This window comes from Triticum aestivum, chromosome 4B, assembly GCF_018294505.1.
Source record: "Triticum aestivum cultivar Chinese Spring chromosome 4B, IWGSC CS RefSeq v2.1, whole genome shotgun sequence".
NCBI lineage: Eukaryota > Viridiplantae > Streptophyta > Magnoliopsida > Poales > Poaceae > Triticum > Triticum aestivum.
The window spans coordinates 605,714,322-605,733,209 of record NC_057804.1 but is presented as its reverse complement, the minus strand read 5'-3'; the positions used below and the strand labels follow the sequence as shown (position 1 = coordinate 605,733,209).

At 45.0% G+C, this 18,888-nt stretch overlaps 1 protein-coding gene and 1 pseudogene across 1 annotated transcript; both read left to right on the top strand.

Annotated features, from left to right (window-relative positions):
* Positions 1 to 1,896: 1,896 nt before the first annotated feature.
* Positions 1,897 to 3,471, top strand: LOC123089374 (inorganic phosphate transporter 1-2-like; annotated as a pseudogene).
* Positions 3,472 to 11,643: 8,172 nt separating this feature from the next.
* LOC123089373 (inorganic phosphate transporter 1-2) lies at positions 11,644 to 13,209 on the top strand. The gene has a single exon (XM_044511072.1). It carries the CDS (start codon positions 11,644 to 11,646, stop codon positions 13,207 to 13,209), a length of 1,566 nt encoding a protein of 521 aa, XP_044367007.1.
* Positions 13,210 to 18,888: the final 5,679 nt, after the last annotated feature.

Sequence of the window (18,888 nt, the reverse complement as noted above, 5' to 3'; positions counted from 1 at the left end):
AGGTCAAGTTTATTTTAAAAATATTTTCAGAATTTGTTGACTTTTTGTTGAATTACTAATTATTATTTTTCATATAGGGTGTAGATACGCCCAGAGAACCAAAACGTCCGCTTCCGCGCCCTTTATAATTGTAACTGTATTATCGTGGAGACCAACACCGTGTGAAAGCTGTGTATACTGCAAATTAGTACTACAAACTAGTGACAAGTTGGCAAGGCTCCGCCGCATAATCGGATCTTCACATATTTTTCTCCCGCCGAGAATGTTTTAAATAAGCTAAGTACTGTCTGCATCAGGTTCTGCCTTCACGATGATCTAATGCCGCAGCTATATTATAAGCTGTGATTCGCCGGACCGATTGCAATTTGGCAAAGAGAAACGAAGAAAGTGGGAGGATGCAAGACAACAATTTAAATAGTACGGAGCACGGCTTTCAATGCTGTGCTCTTGCTGCTTAATCTGCATATGTTTAGGAGTAGTTTGTTACAAAAAACTGTTTAGTACTGTAGTTTATATTTCAGATGACCAATGTTTATATGGCTGCTGTTGCTATTTGTACTGAGCGTTGTCTGAATTCTGAAGTTATTTTCCTTTTTTTCTGTGACAACTATTTCATGCACCTAATCCTTCATGAAAATTTCTTCATGTTTCCTATGTTAGAATCAAACAACTTTTAATACATATCCCTTGTTTGCAGTTCATGTAGAATTCAAGTCAAATAACACAAAGTACAAGACATGTTTAACACCATCCACCTAATCCTTCATGAAAATTTGCCAATCCTTTAATAAAATTTATACGTTTTTCCTATGCTAGAACCAAGCAATTTCTATGCAGATTCCCGTGTTCTCTATTCATGTAGAATTCAAAATTGTATGGCATCACAATTCTACATTTTTGGCTATGCATTTTTAGTATCACGTGGACCAACGAGACCCTTAATCTGTATGTTTATTTTTTTGTATACTATATAAAACACTATAAATGTTCTGAAACATGTGGGTGGTGCATTCTATTTTGTTCTGAAACGTATCTGAATTCTGAAATTGGGTTTAGCAAGCGTTGAAGAACAATTTCAAACATCGTATTTGTATGACAAGCTATCTCAAAAATACTGAAAAGACCGTATGTGGCTATGTCTGGAGGACCTAGCACTGCATATCCATTTATCATCAAAATTCTGTATTTTCTTGCTTTCCTCTTGGCCTACCGAAACCGGCGGTGCGCTTACCTTCTTCCTGCCATGCCATGTAGGTACGGAGGAGAGACAAATCACCAAATCCATGCTTGTAGTGAGAACATAAGATACAGATCATCGTATGATCTTGACCTTTTCTCCCAAAGCTTGCTTGTGTCTGTACAGTCTGTTCCTTTCAGGTATATTCCCGGAATAACCATGATCTGGTTTCAGTATTTTCCTCCACACAATTCTATAATGCGGAAACTCAAAGGTCAAACCTGAAAACTTAAAGTTGGCATTTCTTAACAATCGTTCTAACAATAGAAATGTACATAGCTGTAGCTGTCAAGGCAAGACATTTGACCCTTGCGTATATTTTTGTAAGAACCATCCTAATATGTACAAGCCGTTGTACTCCCTCCGTTCTAAAATAGATAACTCAACTTTATACTAACTTTAATACAAAGTTAGTATAAAGTTGGGTCTTCTATTTTGAAACGGAGGGAGTACTTGTAAGCGATGCCGTAATAGGCAATTTTATACTTACAACTAGCAATGTTGGATTGGCATACTACAATATCTCCTTGCCTTTATGCCTTCACCCTGAATTATGCCTATATATACGTAGCAGAAGCACCTAACAAAGCACACAGGCTAGAGAGCAACAGAAGAAAGATAGAAAGGAGCAGAGTTTAGCTGACAGCTCGCCGGCGGCCATGGCGACTGAACAGCTCAACGTGTTGAAAGCACTGGATGTTGCCAAGACGCAACTGTACCATTTCAAGGCGGTCGTGATCGCCGGCATGGGCTTCTTCACGGACGCCTACGACCTCTTCTGCATCGCCCTCGTCACCAAGCTGCTGGGGCGCATCTACTACACCGACCCTGCCCTCAACGAGCCCGGCCACCTCCCAGCAAACGTGTCGGCCGCCGTGAACGGCGTGGCCCTGTGTGGCACACTTGCCGGCCAGCTCTTCTTCGGCTGGCTCGGTGACAAGCTCGGACGCAAGAGCGTCTACGGCTTCACGCTCATCCTCATGGTCCTTTGCTCCATCGCGTCCGGGCTCTCGTTTGGACACGAGGCAAAGGCGTAATGGGGACGCTATGTTTCTTCCGCTTCTGGCTCGGCTTCGGCGTCGGCGGCGACTACCCTCTGAGCGCCACCATCATGTCGGAGTATGCTAACAAGAAGACCCGTGGCACATTTATCGCCGCCGTGTTTGCCATGCAGGGGTTTGGCATCCTATTTGGTACTATCGTCATGATCATCGTCTCGTCCGCATTCCGACACGCATTCCCTGCACCGCCATTCTACATTGACGCCGCGGCGTCCATTGGCCCGGAGGCCGACTACGTGTGGCGCATCATCGTCATGTTCGGCACCATCCCGGCCGCCCTGACCTACTACTGGCGCATGAAGATGCCCGAAACTGCGCGGTACACAGCACTCATCCCCGGCAACACGAAGCAAGCCACATCAGACATGTCCAAGGTGCTCAACAAGGAGATCTCAGAGGAGGATGTGCAGGGTGAGCGTGCCACTGGTGATACTTGGGGCCTCTTCTCGCAACAGTTCATGAAGCGCCACGGGGTGCACTTGCTAGCGACCACAAGCACTTGGTTCCTGCTCGATCTGGCCTTCTACAGCCAGAACCTGTTTCAAAAGGACATCTTCACCAAGATCGGGTGGATCCCGCCGGCCAAGACTATGAATGCATTGGAGGAGTTGTACCGCATCGCCCTCGCCCAAGCGCTCATCGCGCTCTGCGGCACCGTGCCCGGCTACTGGTTCACCGTCGCCTTCATCGACATCATCGGCAGGTTTTGGATCCAGCTCATGGGATTCACCATGATGACCATTTTCATGCTCGCAATCGCCATACCTTACGACTACTTGGTGAAGCCAGGGCACCATACCGGCTTCGTCGTGCTCTATGGGCTCACTTTCTTCTTCGCCAACTTCGGCCCCAACAGCACAACCTTTATTGTGCCAGCCGAGATCTTCCCTGCGAGGCTTCGGTCCACATGCCACGGTATCTCTGCCGCTACCGGTAAGGCGGGCGCGATCATCGGCGCGTTCGGGTTCCTGTATGCGTCGCAGGACCAGAAGAAGCCCGAGACCGGCTACTCGCGGGGAATCGGCATGCGCAACGCACTCTTTGTGCTCGCAGGCACAAACTTTGGGCCTGCTCTTTTCCTTGTTGGTGCCAGAGTCTAAGGGCAAGTCGCTCGAGGAGCTCTCCAAGAAAAACGTCGGCGACGACGACACCATTGCTGCGACTGGTGTCTAGAGACATGCATGTGTACTTGCACACTCGTGCATTGTTGGTGTGCTTGATTTGCCTTTTTGTATTCTATTTTTGTTTTCTTTGCCGCGACCACTTTCTAAATTTCTAGTGTTGTAATGGTGACAATGTAATGCGTACACTGTAACAGTGATTCAAATTTCAATTCTGAAAAAGTATATCATTTGTACTCCCTCCCATTGTTTCCCATGTCATCGATTATATTTAAGGTTTTAAAACATACTGTCAATCATATTGTCTTCTTCAACGTGCACTTCGATGTAGCCAATGACAAGTTAGACAACACATACACGCAAGTAATATGGTTATTATCCACACAAGGAGCTCTATCATTGTATTCCTGTCTTAAACATTGAGAAGGAAAGAAAATTCTACTCCCTTCGTCCCATGCAAGACGTTTTTTGACACGACAATAATGTCAAAATACGTCTTATATTATGAGACAGAGGGAGTACTTTTAGTCTTCAGACATTAGATCGATTAACTTATACTATCCAACGCCTGGAAGATGACAATAACTGCAATTTTTTGTCATTTTAAACATGAAAATAGGATGGATGCCAATAGATTAATTCTTAGGGCGTCTATGATACAACCATGTGATTTTGCGGAAGATATTTCTAAAGTTGGCTCAGTTTTCTATACTACTTAAATTGTCTGAATCTCATTAATATTCTAGACTAATTTGTATTTTCTTATTTCCTTTTACTGTCTACTGGATCTATTTCCCTCCTGAAAAAACGTTATTTAGAAGTACCTTAAAACTAGTAAAATTCATGGGTTAAGGTTTTAGCTTTGATACGTGTAATCCAAATTCTGCCAGTAGTTGAGAGTAAACATTTCCTTTTTGCTTTAAAAGATGAATCTGTTGTGAAATGGAAGATGTGAAAGCTATAAGTATACCTCTTCGTTCACCTTTAATCATAAATGTTCTCTTATACTCCAGTGTAATCATCTTAACTTGATCAAGAAAATAATGAGTAGCCAAATGCCCAAATATCTTCAAGAGGCCAAGTAACTAATTTGTTAGGGCCCACCAGGTTAAGGGACATCCAGTGAGCTAAAAGTCCACTATTTTTCTATGAGTTGACAGATGTATTTGAATCAATCAGTCATGTACTCACTGGAAGTAGTATGAGGTCAGATCATTGAACTAGACTTTACCAAAGTACCCCCTCCGTAAAAAAATATAAGAACTAAAAGTCCACTATTTTCTATGAGTTTAGATCACCATTTTAGTGAACTAAACGCTCTTATATTTCTTTACAGAGGGAGTACTAGAGAGAATATGATGACCACATAATACACATAATGTTCGCAGCCGACCTCCTGACTTTTCTACTATGTATACTTTTATGGTAAGCCAATTATAATCCCATCAAAGTATGTTGAATTCATAATAGTGAGAACTGCCAGCACCTTAATAATCATGGATTATCTGTTGAACAACTGTATGAACAACAACTTAATAATTGGCTTGCTCAACATCCAGCTGCTGCAGACAATGGCAATGCTTGTGGCAGCCAAGGTGTTGACATTCATTATGTTGATGTTCAGATTGAAGTTGTTTCGCAGCGCCGGGGGGGGGGGTGGCATTTTTTCTTGAAAAAGGAGGAATTTGTCTGAATGATGCATGCAATCATATTATTAACAAAAATATCGCACAAAAGGTCCCTGATACAAAACTCGCTCTCAAAAGAGCGAAAGTAAGGTCAAAAATAAATTTGCCACAACAGACGAAAATAGAACAAGATGGCTAAACACCTAGTCTATGATTGGACCACCATCCAAACCAGTTGTAAATATCTCGTGCTACCGTCTCCCAACGGTTCCACCCAATAGACATATGCTCCTTGGCTTCCGCATGACTGAGTAAGGACCACGTACGGACCTAAGACGTCGCTCTATATATGACCTACAAAATTTTTATGAGAGGTTGCCTGTTAAAAATCATGTCGTTTCTGCAGTTCCATATCGCCCATAGTAATGTACATACTCCTATCCGAATATGTCCTGCAATACTCGGCTTCACTCCATCTAGCCATGATCCAAATAATGTGTTAATACTAGACGGAGGGTTAACATTGAAGGCCACTTGCATAGAAGTTTCGCGAGCGAACATTTGAGAAAGAGGTGTTTTATATTCTCATCTTGATCACAAAAGCAACATTGCTTACTACCCTCCCATCTTCGCCTGGCTAAGTTGTCCTTTGTAATAATTTCTTCCTCGTGAGCGAACCACATGAATATCTTGATTGTCAAAAGGACTTTAATCTTGCAAATATGACTTGATTTTGGAATTGGACCAGAGTTTATTAGGTCTAGATACATAGACCCGAGGGAAAATATCCTATTGATGGATAGTTTTCAGTGAATCATGTCTGGCTCATCAGAGAGGTGAACATCCGTCAACCTCCGCATGATATGTAACCAACTATCCCATTGGTCGCCTACTAGAGACCTTCTGAACTGGATATTCAGGGGAACAATATGTAATATTGTAGCCACATAAGCTTCCTTATGTTGCACAATATTGTGCAGAGAAGGATACTGGCGTCTCCCCTAACCAAGTATCCTCCCAGAATCTAGTTGTGTTACCGTTACCAATGATAAATTTGGTTATGTGAAAGAAGGCAACTCTCGTTCTCATTAACCCATTAAAAATTGACACGGCTAACATTTGGTTTGCATAATGCAACCAATTACTTATGTAGTTGTCAAGAATGATGATGATGTATTGTATATAGTGAGCCGTACCTCCTAGTTATGAAAATGACATTTTGGAGTGAGTTTCTTGAAACATTAAGTTAAAAGAAGATAGTGAGTTTTTGAAAGATATGGAACGCCCGAAATGCCCATGCATTTTGCTCCATCGACACTCACTCAACAAATACTCTCGGACTTATGATCTCTGATTTGGATTTGTGGTCGCATAGAGTATGTAAGGCTATTGCCAAGGAACACACTTTCTCACAACGTGCGTTCCTCTCCTCACGCGCCTGCATGCCCATGTAATTCCTATGTAATTCTGCTACAACTGTAATCGGCCTTGGCTGCATTATACTTTGACAAATTTATTCAGGCAGGGGAACCCCCCCCCCCCCCCCTCCCCAACACGATTACTAAAAAAGAGAGGATAGTATATATGTGGATTTGTTGAAACATTAACTTAACCATAAGTCCTCTCCTGTATATTGGCGGATAGTTGCATGAAAGTGCCATCTTGGAGTAATTTTTTCTTGAAACATTAATTTAAAAGAGGAGATAGTATGGTCAAACGACAATAAACTAAAAATGTCAACCCATTTAAAAGTGACATGGCTTGCATAATTCAACTTATTAGTTATGTAATTGTCAAGCGTGATGATGATAGATTGTATACAGTGAGACATATCTTGTTGTCATGAGAGGTTGCTTTCAGGAAGTAATGTTACCTGACTTTGCAGCTAATAAGTAACAACGGCACCTCAGATTATGGACCTTACACATAAGTCATCTCCTGTATATGTATAGTTGAATGAAAGTGACATATTCGAGTGAATTTCTTGAAACAATAACTTGTGCAACTATCAGGTATTAGGGAACCACACTTGTTAGGAAAGTGTGGTCGTGGTTCACATGTTGCATATTGTTTTGCTTTTATTGTACCGAGGAAATCAACTGTGTTTCTGATGGATAACCTATGGCTGTTACATTCTAGAACAAATGCTAGCCAGGTTTATTTATTTTTAAGGTATCGTGGAGAGTTTAGAATGATACCTAAGTTACCTAAATTCTATTATTACAGGGTGGTTGCTGAAATAAACATTTCATCTAACACAATGATATGTTTGTTTAGAGCACGATCAAGGAAAATGATTTAGTGAGAAAATATGTACAGTCATAGGTTCTAGTAAATGGGATCATCATACTTCAACAAAAATAAAAATGAGCTTCCAGTAACCGCCAGAGAGCCAAATGTCTATTGTGTTTAAAAATAGTTGATGAATAATGCACATGATTGACATCTAATATATGCAATGCGACGTCATATATTAATTACATGAGACATTCTTATCCCGGTAGATGTCTTTTGGTTTCTTTAATATTTATTAAGATAACTATAATTGATAAATGAAATGTTTTGGATTCCTTCTAGTGAAAATTATCAAGTAGTATGAGCGATCATTTGCATATCTCACTGACTGGACAAAGCTTTATTTATGCTATTGACACTATTAATTTCTTCATTGAGCTGTCATTGATAATTTCATTTCTTATGCCAAGTTTGCGGTTGTTGTGATGTCACTCTATTTACTTATTTTAAAGTTGTTGTAGATAAGAGGTGTTGTTATAGATAAGACTTCGATAAATTCTCTCCCGATCAATGACTGTACTCTTATACATTTGGTCCAAATATTTTTAATTGCGTAAACTACAACACCATGAGTTCCACAGGTAAGATTTTTTTTATCGAAAAGAAGGATGACCCTTGGCCTCTACATCTGGAAGATGCATGCATCCATTTTATTAATTATTCACAAAGACCTTACAAAGTAGTACATCAGGTAGTCTGAAGCCACCATATTAGTAACATCTGTCGCTATTCCTATCCACTTGATGAAGGGGTGCCAATAGTCCGAGCCTAATACCAAACAGACATCGCACAAATGCCTAACATCTAAAGACGGAGGCCCCAACCAAGCCACATACTAGGTTATGGGGCGCAAACCGATCTGACGCACTCTCACATATCGTCGCCGCCATGATCCATCTTCAGAGTAGGTACTGACACATCAACCTTGCCAGGCCTGTTGTCGATGCCCCCGGGGTGCCAGACAACGCCTCCTCCCTGCGCGCGTCCATCATCACACATCCATCGCCGAGGCCCTGCCGCGCCACACCACCGAGACTCCACGTCATCGATGCGTCATATGGAATGTCGCTCCACCACTGGGACCGTCCACTGGTCCCTCAAGCCAATGCACACCTCCAAAGATGCCCCCGAGCCCCCGAGGAGCGAACAACACAAGTGCGCCGCCGCCATCCGATCGATTGATCTTGGGTTTCCCTGGAGGTAGCGGAAGGAGTTGGGAGCTTCACCTCGATGATGCCTTCAAAAAGGAAACGACGCTGAGGGCGTCACCATCACCGGCTCCGGCCACCGTCCGGAGACCAGGTTCTCACCCGGATCTGTCCCATGAGTATCCAACCGACAACATGTGCACCGTCTAGACCACCTTCAAAGCCCCAGATCTGGCCACCCAGATCCGACGACCATCCACAATAGCACTGCCACCATGAGAGCCCTGGCACAATGGCCACTGCCTGCGTGTGCCACCACTTGAGCCTGGGAGAAGGGCTACCATTCCACCTCGCCAAACCGCGAGAGCCACCGTAATGAATCCCCCGCGCTCGTCACCGTCGCTGAACTGATCCAATCCGGAGCCAAAGACACCAGATCGCCGGTGCAGATGGAAGGCCCCTCCCCGTCGCCTCGCGGGAGGGGCGCGGGAGGGTTGGATCGCAAGGAGAGCTTGGGGCCCTTATTGGCAGGAGTGGAGACCCTTATAGCTAGCCTTAAGATGGTAAGACTGTAGGAGTGGAGACCCTTATACCGCTCTTATATTAGAGGGAAATACACTTTAAAACCTTGTTGTATATACACCCTATATGTGATTTTTTAATAAATAAACAAAAGGTCAAAATAGTTTAGAAGGTTTTTTTAATAAACTTGACTTTCTTTTGCACTAGTATATAAATTTTCAAGAAAAAAAACCAACGCTGACTTCAGGGCAAAAAAGATAAAATTTATTTGGAGAAGGCCAATTTGGCTCCCGGGCTTAGCTGCACCCATGCCGACGAAAAAAAATCAAAACAAATACTAGAAAAATTCAAAAAAATCCAATTTTTTTGTGTGGTAGATAATTTGATGCGTGAGGTTCGCTGCAAAATTCAACTCGTTTGGACATTTGAGCATCTCTCGGCAAAAAAGACAAAATCGGGGTCCGTAAAAAAGTTTACCGTTCATGAACTGTTTTGACCCGATCTGTCTTTTTTGCCAAGAGCTGCTCAAATGTCCAAATGAGTTGAAATTTGCAGCGGTCCTCACGCAACAAATTATCTACTACACAAATTTTTTTTGGATTTTTTTGTATTTTTTTAGTATTTGTTTTGAATGTTTTTCTGAGTGGGAGCATCTGAGCCTGGGCTCAGATGCGGATTTTCGCAAGGTCACTATTCACACTATTTTAGCCAAAAATTTGTCTTTTTGAAAAGAAGTCAAAGGGGATTTTCTTTTTTTGGAATTTTTCTCACAAGTAAAATGGAAGGTCAAGTTTATTTCAAAAATATTTTCAGAATTTTTTGACTTTTTGTTGAATTACTAATTATTATTATTCATATAGGGTGTAGATACGCCCAGAGAACCAAACGTCCGCTTCCACGCCCTTTATAATTATAACTGTATTATCGTGGAGACCAACACCGTGTGAAAGCTGTGTATACTGCAAATTAGTACTACAAACTAGTGACAAGTTGGCAAGGTTCCACCGCATATCCCCCGCAAAAAAAAAAAAAAAGAAGGTTCCACCGCATAATCGGATCTTCACATATTTTTCTCCCGCCGAGAATGTTTTAAATAGGCTAAGTACTGTCTGCATCAGGTTCTGCTCTCACGATGATATAATGCCGCAGCTATATTATGAGCTGTGATTCGCCGGCCGGACCGATTGCAATTTGGCAAAGAGAAACGAAGAAAGTGGGAGGATGCAAGACAACAATTTAAATAGTACGGAGCACGGCTTTCCATGCTGTGCTCTTGCTGCTTAATCTGCATATGTTTAGGAGTAGTTTGTTACAAAAAACTGTTTAGTACTGTAGTTCATATTTCAAATGACCAATGTTTATATGGCTGCTGTTGCTATTTGTACTGAGCGTTGTCTGAATTCTGAAGTTATTTTCCTTTGTTTCTGTGACAACCATTTCATGCACCTAATCCTTCATGAAAATTTCTTCATGTTTCCTATATTAGAACCAAACAACTTTTAATACATATCCCTTGTTTGCAGTTCATGTAGAATTCAAGTCAAATAACACAAAGTACAAGACATGTTTAACACCATCCACCTAATCCTTCAACAAAATTTCCTAATCCTTTAAGAAAAATTCTAGGTTTTTCCTGTGCTAGAACCAAGCAATTTCTATGCAGATTCCCGTGTTCTCTATTCATGTAGAATTCAAAATTGTATGGCATCACAATTCTACATTTTTGGCTATGCATTTTTAGTATCACGTGGACCAACGAGACCCTTAATCTTTATGTTTATTTGTTTGTATACTATATATAAAAAACTATAAATGTTCTGAAACATGTGGGTGGTGCATTCTATTTTGTTCTGAAACGTATCTGAATTCTGAAATTGGGTTTAGCAAGCGTTGAAGAACAATTTCAAACATCGTATTTGTATGACAAGCTATCTCAAAAATACTGAAAAGACCGTATGTGGCTATGTCTGGAGGACCTAGCACTGCATATCCATTTATCATCAAAATTCTGTATTTTCTTGCTTTCCTCTTGGCCTACCGAAACCGGCGGTGCGCTTACCTTCTTCCTGCCATGCCATGTAGGTACGGAGGAGAGACAAATCACTCAAAATCCATGCTTGTAGTGAGAACATAAGATACAGATCATCGTATGATCTTGACCTTTTCTCCCAAAGCTTGCTTGTGTCTGTACAGTCTGTTCCTTTCAGGTATATTCGCAGCATAACCATGGTCTGGTTTCAGTATTTTCCTCCACACAATTCTATAGTGCGGAAACTCAAAGGTCAAACCTGAATACTAAAAGTTGGCATTTCTTAACAATAGTTCTAACAATAGAAATGTACATAGCTGTTGCTGTCAAGGCAAGACATTTGACCCTTGGGTATATTTTTGTAGGAACCATCCTGATATGTACAATCCGTTGTACTTGTAAGCGATGCCGTAATAGGCAATTTTATACTTACAACTAGCAATGTTGGATTGGCATAGTACATTATCTCCTTGCCTTTATGCCTTCACCGTGAATTATGCCTATATATACGTAGCAGAAGCACCTAACAAAGCACACAGGCTAGAGAGCAACAGAAGAAAGATAGAAAGGAGCAGAGTTTAGCTGACAGCTCGCCGGCGGCCATGGCGACTGAACAGCTCAACGTGTTGAAAGCACTGGACGTTGCCAAGACGCAGTTGTACCATTTCAAGGCGGTCGTGATCGCCGGCATGGGCTTCTTCACGGACGCCTACGACCTCTTCTGCATCGCCCTCGTCACCAAGCTGCTGGGGCGCATCTACTACACCGACCCTGCCCTCAACGAGCCCGGCCACCTCCCGGCAAATGTGTCGGCCGCCGTGAACGGCGTGGCCCTGTGTGGCACACTTGCCGGCCAGCTCTTCTTCGGCTGGCTCGGTGACAAGCTCGGCCGCAAGAGCGTCTACGGCTTCACGCTCATTCTCATGGTCCTCTGCTCCATCGCGTCTGGGCTCTCGTTTGGACACGAGGCCAAGGGCGTAATGGGCACGCTATGTTTCTTCCGCTTCTGGCTCGGCTTCGGCGTCGGCGGTGACTACCCTCTGAGCGCCACAATCATGTCGGAGTATGCTAACAAGAAGACCCGCGGCACCTTTATCGCCGCCGTGTTTGCCATGCAGGGGTTTGGCATCCTATTTGGTACTATCGTCACCATCATCGTCTCGTCTGCATTCCGACATGCATTCCCTGCACCGCCATTCTACATTGACGCCGCAGCGTCCATTGGCCCAGAGGCCGACTACGTGTGGCGCATCATCGTCATGTTCGGCACCATCCCGGCCGCCCTGACCTACTACTGGCGCATGAAGATGCCCGAAACTGCGCGGTACACAGCACTCATCGCCGGCAACACGAAGCAAGCCACATCAGACATGTCCAAGGTGCTCAACAAGGAGATCTCAGAGGAGGATGTGCAGGGTGAGCGGGCCACTGGTGATACATGGGGCCTCTTCTCCCGACAGTTCATGAAGCGTCACGGGGTGCACTTGCTAGCGACCACAAGCACTTGGTTCCTGCTCGATGTGGCCTTCTATAGCCAGAACCTGTTCCAGAAGGACATCTTCACCAAGATCGGGTGGATCCCGCCAGCCAAGACTATGAATGCATTGGAGGAGTTGTACCGCATCGCCCGCGCCCAAGCGCTCATCGCGCTCTGCGGCACCGTGCCCGGCTACTGGTTCACCGTCGCCTTCATCGACATCATTGGGAGGTTTTGGATCCAGCTTATGGGATTCACCATGATGACCATTTTCATGCTCGCAATCGCCATACCTTACGACTACTTGGTGAAGCCAGGGCACCACACCGGCTTCGTCGTGCTCTACGGGCTCACTTTCTTCTTCGCCAACTTCGGGCCCAACAGCACGACCTTCATTGTGCCAGCCGAGATTTTCCCTGCGAGGCTCCGATCCACATGTCATGGTATCTCTGCCGCTACCGGTAAGGCAGGCGCGATCATTGGCGCGTTCGGGTTCCTGTATGCGTCCCAGGACCAGAAGAAGCCCGAGACCGGTTACTCACGAGGAATCGGCATGCGCAACGCACTCTTCGTGCTCGCAGGCACAAATTTCCTGGGCCTGCTCTTTTCCCTGCTGGTGCCGGAGTCCAAGGGCAAGTCACTGGAGGAGCTCTCCAAGGAGAACGTCGGCGACGATGGCATCGAAGCTTAGGCTGGTGTACATCCGGAGACACAGAGTCATGCACAAGTGTTTGGATTTTCATTGCAGCGTTTCTTTTCTTCTGTGTGGTCGCTTGCTGAATTTGTGGGGTCGCTTGCCGTACGTGTGTAGCTGTTGCATTTTTGTGGTGGTGCTCTGTATTCATTTGTAAAGAATTGCCAGTAAAGTATCCCGTTCATTTGATTTGATTCCAAGAGATCACCTGTTGCATGCAAGACGAGATTTCTGAAATGTTTGGCCTGGAAGAAAGATATAGGGTTCCAGAGAAAAAAAATCTCTTCACAAAATGAAAGTAATTTACAAGCAAATTACTTACCACATCAAATCCCCTACAAGTTTATGCGCTGCTGGCTACCCGCTCGCTGAGGCCTCTACCGCTCGCGCCTCACTGCCATGTGGGCCCATGCTGGCGTTGGTTGGCTCAGGGTTTGAAGAAAAAATCTCTCCACGACTCCTCCCGTGCGCATCTAACATGCAGGCCCACGCCGCAGCATTCTGCGCACTCTCGATCCCATCTGGCCCAGCAGCCACCATGACCGAGCTCCTCACCGTTGGCCTCTCCATTCGCACATTCTTCCCGGCCAAAAGTTTCTTCCTTGAATTCCCACTGCCACTACTTTCATACAGCTGTGCGCGCTCGCCGTGGTGTTCTTGACGGACTTCGGATGCATAGCGCGGCGGCCACGACTATGCCGGGTTCCTGTGATCTTGGAGCCGCGCCGTCATCCCCGACAGCAAGTACCCCGTCCGGTCACCCCATTACTGGAAAAAGCTCTATAGGTGAACTATAAATAGTGACGAACAGGACATGTCACCCACCACGGTTACTTTTTCAAAAAAGCAGCGGCGGGTACCTGGACCTGCCCGTCACAGTTACGGCATGCTTGTGGCGGGCGCTGGTCAGCACCCACCGCAGTTAGGCTCCTACAAATACTCCCGCTGGATGGAAACTGTAGTGGCGAGTGCCGACCTAGTGCCCGCCACTAGCTTGTGGATAAGTAGTGACGGGTTTTGCTAGGCGCCCGCCACAACTATATTTTGGCAAGCACACCAAGTAAATCAAAATTTAGAAATGTTTGCTGTGGCGGGTGCTTGTGTTGGCCGCCACTGCTCTCGACGGACAGTTTCCCTTCCGTGTCCGCCCAGCAACCGTCCACAAAACTTTCATTTCCATCGTTTCATCTTTCTCTCTGTCATTTCCTCTCCCTCGTCCCCTTCCTCGCCATCATGCGCCTCGACCGCCGATGCCATCCCTCCAACCAACCGGCGGCGCCTTCCACGCTCCCGACACCATGAGCGCCGCCGGATCTGCTCGTCGTTGCGTCGTCCGCCGACCTTCGTCGCACCGTTCTCCGCCTCGACCGCATGCAGCCCCCGTCCTCTGCCACGATCGCCGCCGCCGTCCTCTGCCACGACCACCGCCTTGACCGCTGCCCTCAACCACTGCCTGGATCACCGTCACCGTCCTCCGTCCTCCGCCTCGACCGTCGTCACATCCACAGCCGGAAAAACGGCCAACGGTATACTACATCTCCGTGACTAAATTATGCTCTAGGGTTTAGAATTTGCATCTTATTAATTTGTAGATTAACTAGTTGTACATCATATAAGAGAGCACGAACCACATCAGCAGGAGTAGTACTAAATAATTGAAATAGCTCTTTTTCGTATCGGTAGGTGTCAAAATATTTGGAACATTGCTAAATATGACAAGTGGCAATTATGTTTGAATTTTCTTACATATGAGAAGTGCATGGGCTTCATGTTGTTCATAGGGATTTGAAAAGGAGTGACCAAGTTTTTGCGAAACGTTAATTCATTTCCGTTTGCCAAATTTATGTCACTCCATACGACAAGTGCATGGGTTTTGAAAATGAGTGCCAACATGAAACGTTGATTAACTTCCATTTCATCAAATTTCTGGTACTCAAAATATGTTCAAAATTCAGCAATGGTCATGCCAAGTTTTCTCGAACCCTTCTTAATCACTTCATCCTCTCAAAATTACAATTAATAAGTGCTTCATAATGATTATTAAGGATCATGAGGCGTAAGATCTGCCATATCTGCAAATGTCCATGTATGGACAATGTGATACTTCAGTAGATTTCGGACTATTCTTGACGAACGGAATTCAAAAATCTGTGGTAAGAGTCTTTAACCTCAACTAGTATTCAAACCATTTGTATAATTATTGTACTGACTTTATTGTTAATGATGACCTGCTACATAGTGTATCCCATGCAACATAAGGGTTGAGTTCAACAATTTATACGGTAATGTTATGTACTTTGATGATGATATGGGGAGCACACTCGAAATGGATATGCGTAAACGGAAGGATAGAACCATCATATATGGTGATGGATGGGAGCGGTACATTGCACAGAATAATTTCATCAGAGGAGAGTACATATCCTTTTCCATGAATGGAGAGGTCAACAGGTTAAGGACAATGTATTTCTGTAGCAATGACAATAGCGATAGCCAGGATCATGATGATAGCCAGGATCACCAGGATGATGGAGATAGCCAAGACGACGAGGGCATCCGTGACGATGAGGACAGATCGGATCATGATGACAGCCGGAATGACGAGGATGAGCAAGATGATGACGATGAGGAAGATGTTGACAATGGTCCTTTCAGTTCAGCAATTTGCTCTCAAAGAATGAGGAAGCTTACTCAGGATGAGACCCTGAATGTTACCGCGATGTTATCATCGAGTGTGGTCTTCGTTGGGAAGGCCTTTGTGCACCGTTCAACAAAAACCAACGTCATAAAAAAAGCCATGGTGAAATGTTTTGTATTCTTTCATCTTTTTCTATTCATAACCAAGTATGTTGAGATGTCTAACATTGTGTGCTCTCTATTTGGTCTTAATGATGGGGAGTTCAGAAGTTACCTATGAAGATATTTTTCGGAGTGGACATCCCCGCCGTCGGCATCGCTGGAGTACGCCCACTAGTAGAAAACAACCCATTTGTCCCGGTTCCGGAGGCTCTTTAGCCCCGGTTCTAGACCCGGACTAAAGGGTCGGGACTAAAGCCCAAAACCTTTAGTCCCCGTTCGCTTACGAACCGGGATAGAAGGGGCTCCACGTGGCCGCAGCATGGCGCCCAGGCAGGAGGACCTTTAGTCCCGGTTGGTAGCACCAACCGGGACCAAAAGGCATCGACGCGTCAGCATCTTGCTGGAGCTGGGCTTTTTGTATTTTGTTTTTTGAAAGGGGGGTAGCGGTTTTGGAGGGTTAATTTAGGGGTTTCATATTGTGTTAGCTAGCTAATAGAGAGAAATGTCCTCTCTAATCTCCGTGCTTGGTCGACGCTAGCTACTATACGTATAGAGAGAAGTGTCCTCTCTTCTGCTACTATAGTTTTGTGGAATGCAACAGAGAGGAAAACATTTCTGCTTAAACATCTCATTGCATAACAACTTCACTTCTAGTACATAACGACTTGACATTGCTTAAACAGCTTCAGTACATAACAGGTTCAGCATTGCTTAAACATAACTTAAACAGCAAGAGGCAACCACCTGATTTAACTTAACACTGACTGCAAAAGGCAAGCATTGCTTCAGTACATGACATGCAGTTCTTCAGTACATAACTTAACTTAAACACTGACTGCAAAAACATACTGAAGTTAAACACTGACACTTAACTAACTGACACTCACTGCATTTCTTCATTTCTGAATATCCTTCATCTTCTTGATGCGGTCAGAGTGGCAAATGCCGACATGGATGTAGGTCTCCGCCTCAATTGGCATGCTCATGTCGCCGAGTTGCGGGATCCCCGGCGCCACCATGTACAGGTCGTCATCGGCAGGCAGGTGCAACTGTTGCGCCACCTCCCCCTCGCTGTCGTCCTCCACCTCCACCACCAGTTGCACCTGCCCGCTGTCGTCCTCCATCTCCACCACCACGTCCGCACCTGGCTCCTCCTCCCCCTCGCTGGACTCTTCCTCCTCGTCGTCCTCCTCCTTCTCCTCCTCCTCATCTTCACTGCTTTCTCCCTCGCTGAAAAATGGACAATCACCTGCTTCTCTACAGCTGGTACAGCGACCACGACGCCGACGAGACCTTCCGCTAGAGCAGGGGCGCGACGACGAGAGCGGTACTCGTACCACCTAGCACGCTGACACGGATCTGGTGAGTTTTTCGCTTCATTCATAGCCCAAAGGAATTCCACAGCTGCCGGGGAACGTCGTCTTCTTCTGAACATCCATAGCCACGACGATGAGGCCCCTAGCGTGGTCGACGCACATCTGCAAGCTGGGAAACCTATTGCAGATCTCCTCTACGTCCGCCCTTTTCTCTGAATCTCCCTTGCAAAACTTGCTGATAGTCTCCTCCCATCGCTCTTGAGCATGGCGAAAACCTCTTGTAGATGGCCTCTTGTTGGGCGCCATGGCCGGCGTCGAGAAGCGATGGGAGTGGCCGCATGGGCTGCTTATCCCCTGAATCAAGCCCAAGTGACCAAAATGCTATTTGATCTTATCTAGATCAATAAAAGCACAAAGAATTATTGGGTAACAACTCGGGACAACCTGATATTTCTCATTTACTAATTAATGCTTGGCACCAAGAATTGATTATTTTATGAGAATAAATCTAGTACAAATTGGAGAATTTCAAGAATTAGTCTGTGTTCTTAGATAAACTGGAATTACATGAGGATGGTGTATGCTACAACAGGTAGACCCAAAGAATTTAGTTCAAAAAGTATACGTGTCTACTTGCAAAAAAAAATCCTAGCAATATGCATATAACTAGGCATGTGCAAATCAGTTGCAGGTAACCCATCAAGCTTGTGCTGCACGCATGTGAACTAATTGACATAGGGGTTGGCACCCCCTATAGGCAAAGCTTGTGCTATACATGTATGACAATTTACTTGAAAAAACAAGCATGCTCATTTGAGTTAATCACCATGAGATCACCCCCTCATGTCGAAGTTATCAGGGAGAGGGTAGATCGACAACGACACTCACCCCTCATTTTAACTTATGAACATTTGAACAAAAAAAATATTCTATGAACAAAATCATTCACTAATATTGAAAAAATACATCTCATCTCATACATCTCATCTCATCTCATCTGAAAAAAACATACATATATACATACATACATGGAAAAACATTGCTATGAACAAAAAAATCTATGAACAAAAAAACTATGAATAAAATCATCGGGCAGGGCAGGGGCTCACTGGGGCAGGGGCGCGCGGGGAGGCGTCGAGGTGGCTCGGGGAGGCGACGGCGCGCGCGATGTCAGGGCAGGGGCACGGCAACGGCGTCGATCGGGGCGGGGGCGCGGCAACAGCGACATCGGGGACGGCGTCGGGGCAGCTCGGCGATGGCGACGACAGTGACGAGGTGAGGCGACGGCGCAGCAGCAGCAGTCTGACGGTGTCGTCGAGAGAGGAATGGCGGGTGGGGTGAAATTTGCTAAGTGTTTTGTTATATAGCAACCATCTTTGGTCCCGGTTCGTGCCACAAACCGGGACCAAAGGTCAATTTCCAGTGGCCCAAAGGGCGGGAAGCAGAGACCTTTGGTCCCGGTTGGTGGCACCAACCGGGACTAAAGGTGGGCATTGGTCCCTGTTAGTGGCACGAACCGGGACCAAATGATGGCATTGGTCCCGGTTCGTGCCACCAACCG

Coding starts and splice junctions, on each gene's coding strand:
- LOC123089373 (XM_044511072.1), top strand. CDS start 11,644: ATGGCGACTGAACAGCTCAACGTGTTGAAAGCACTGGACGTTGCCAAG.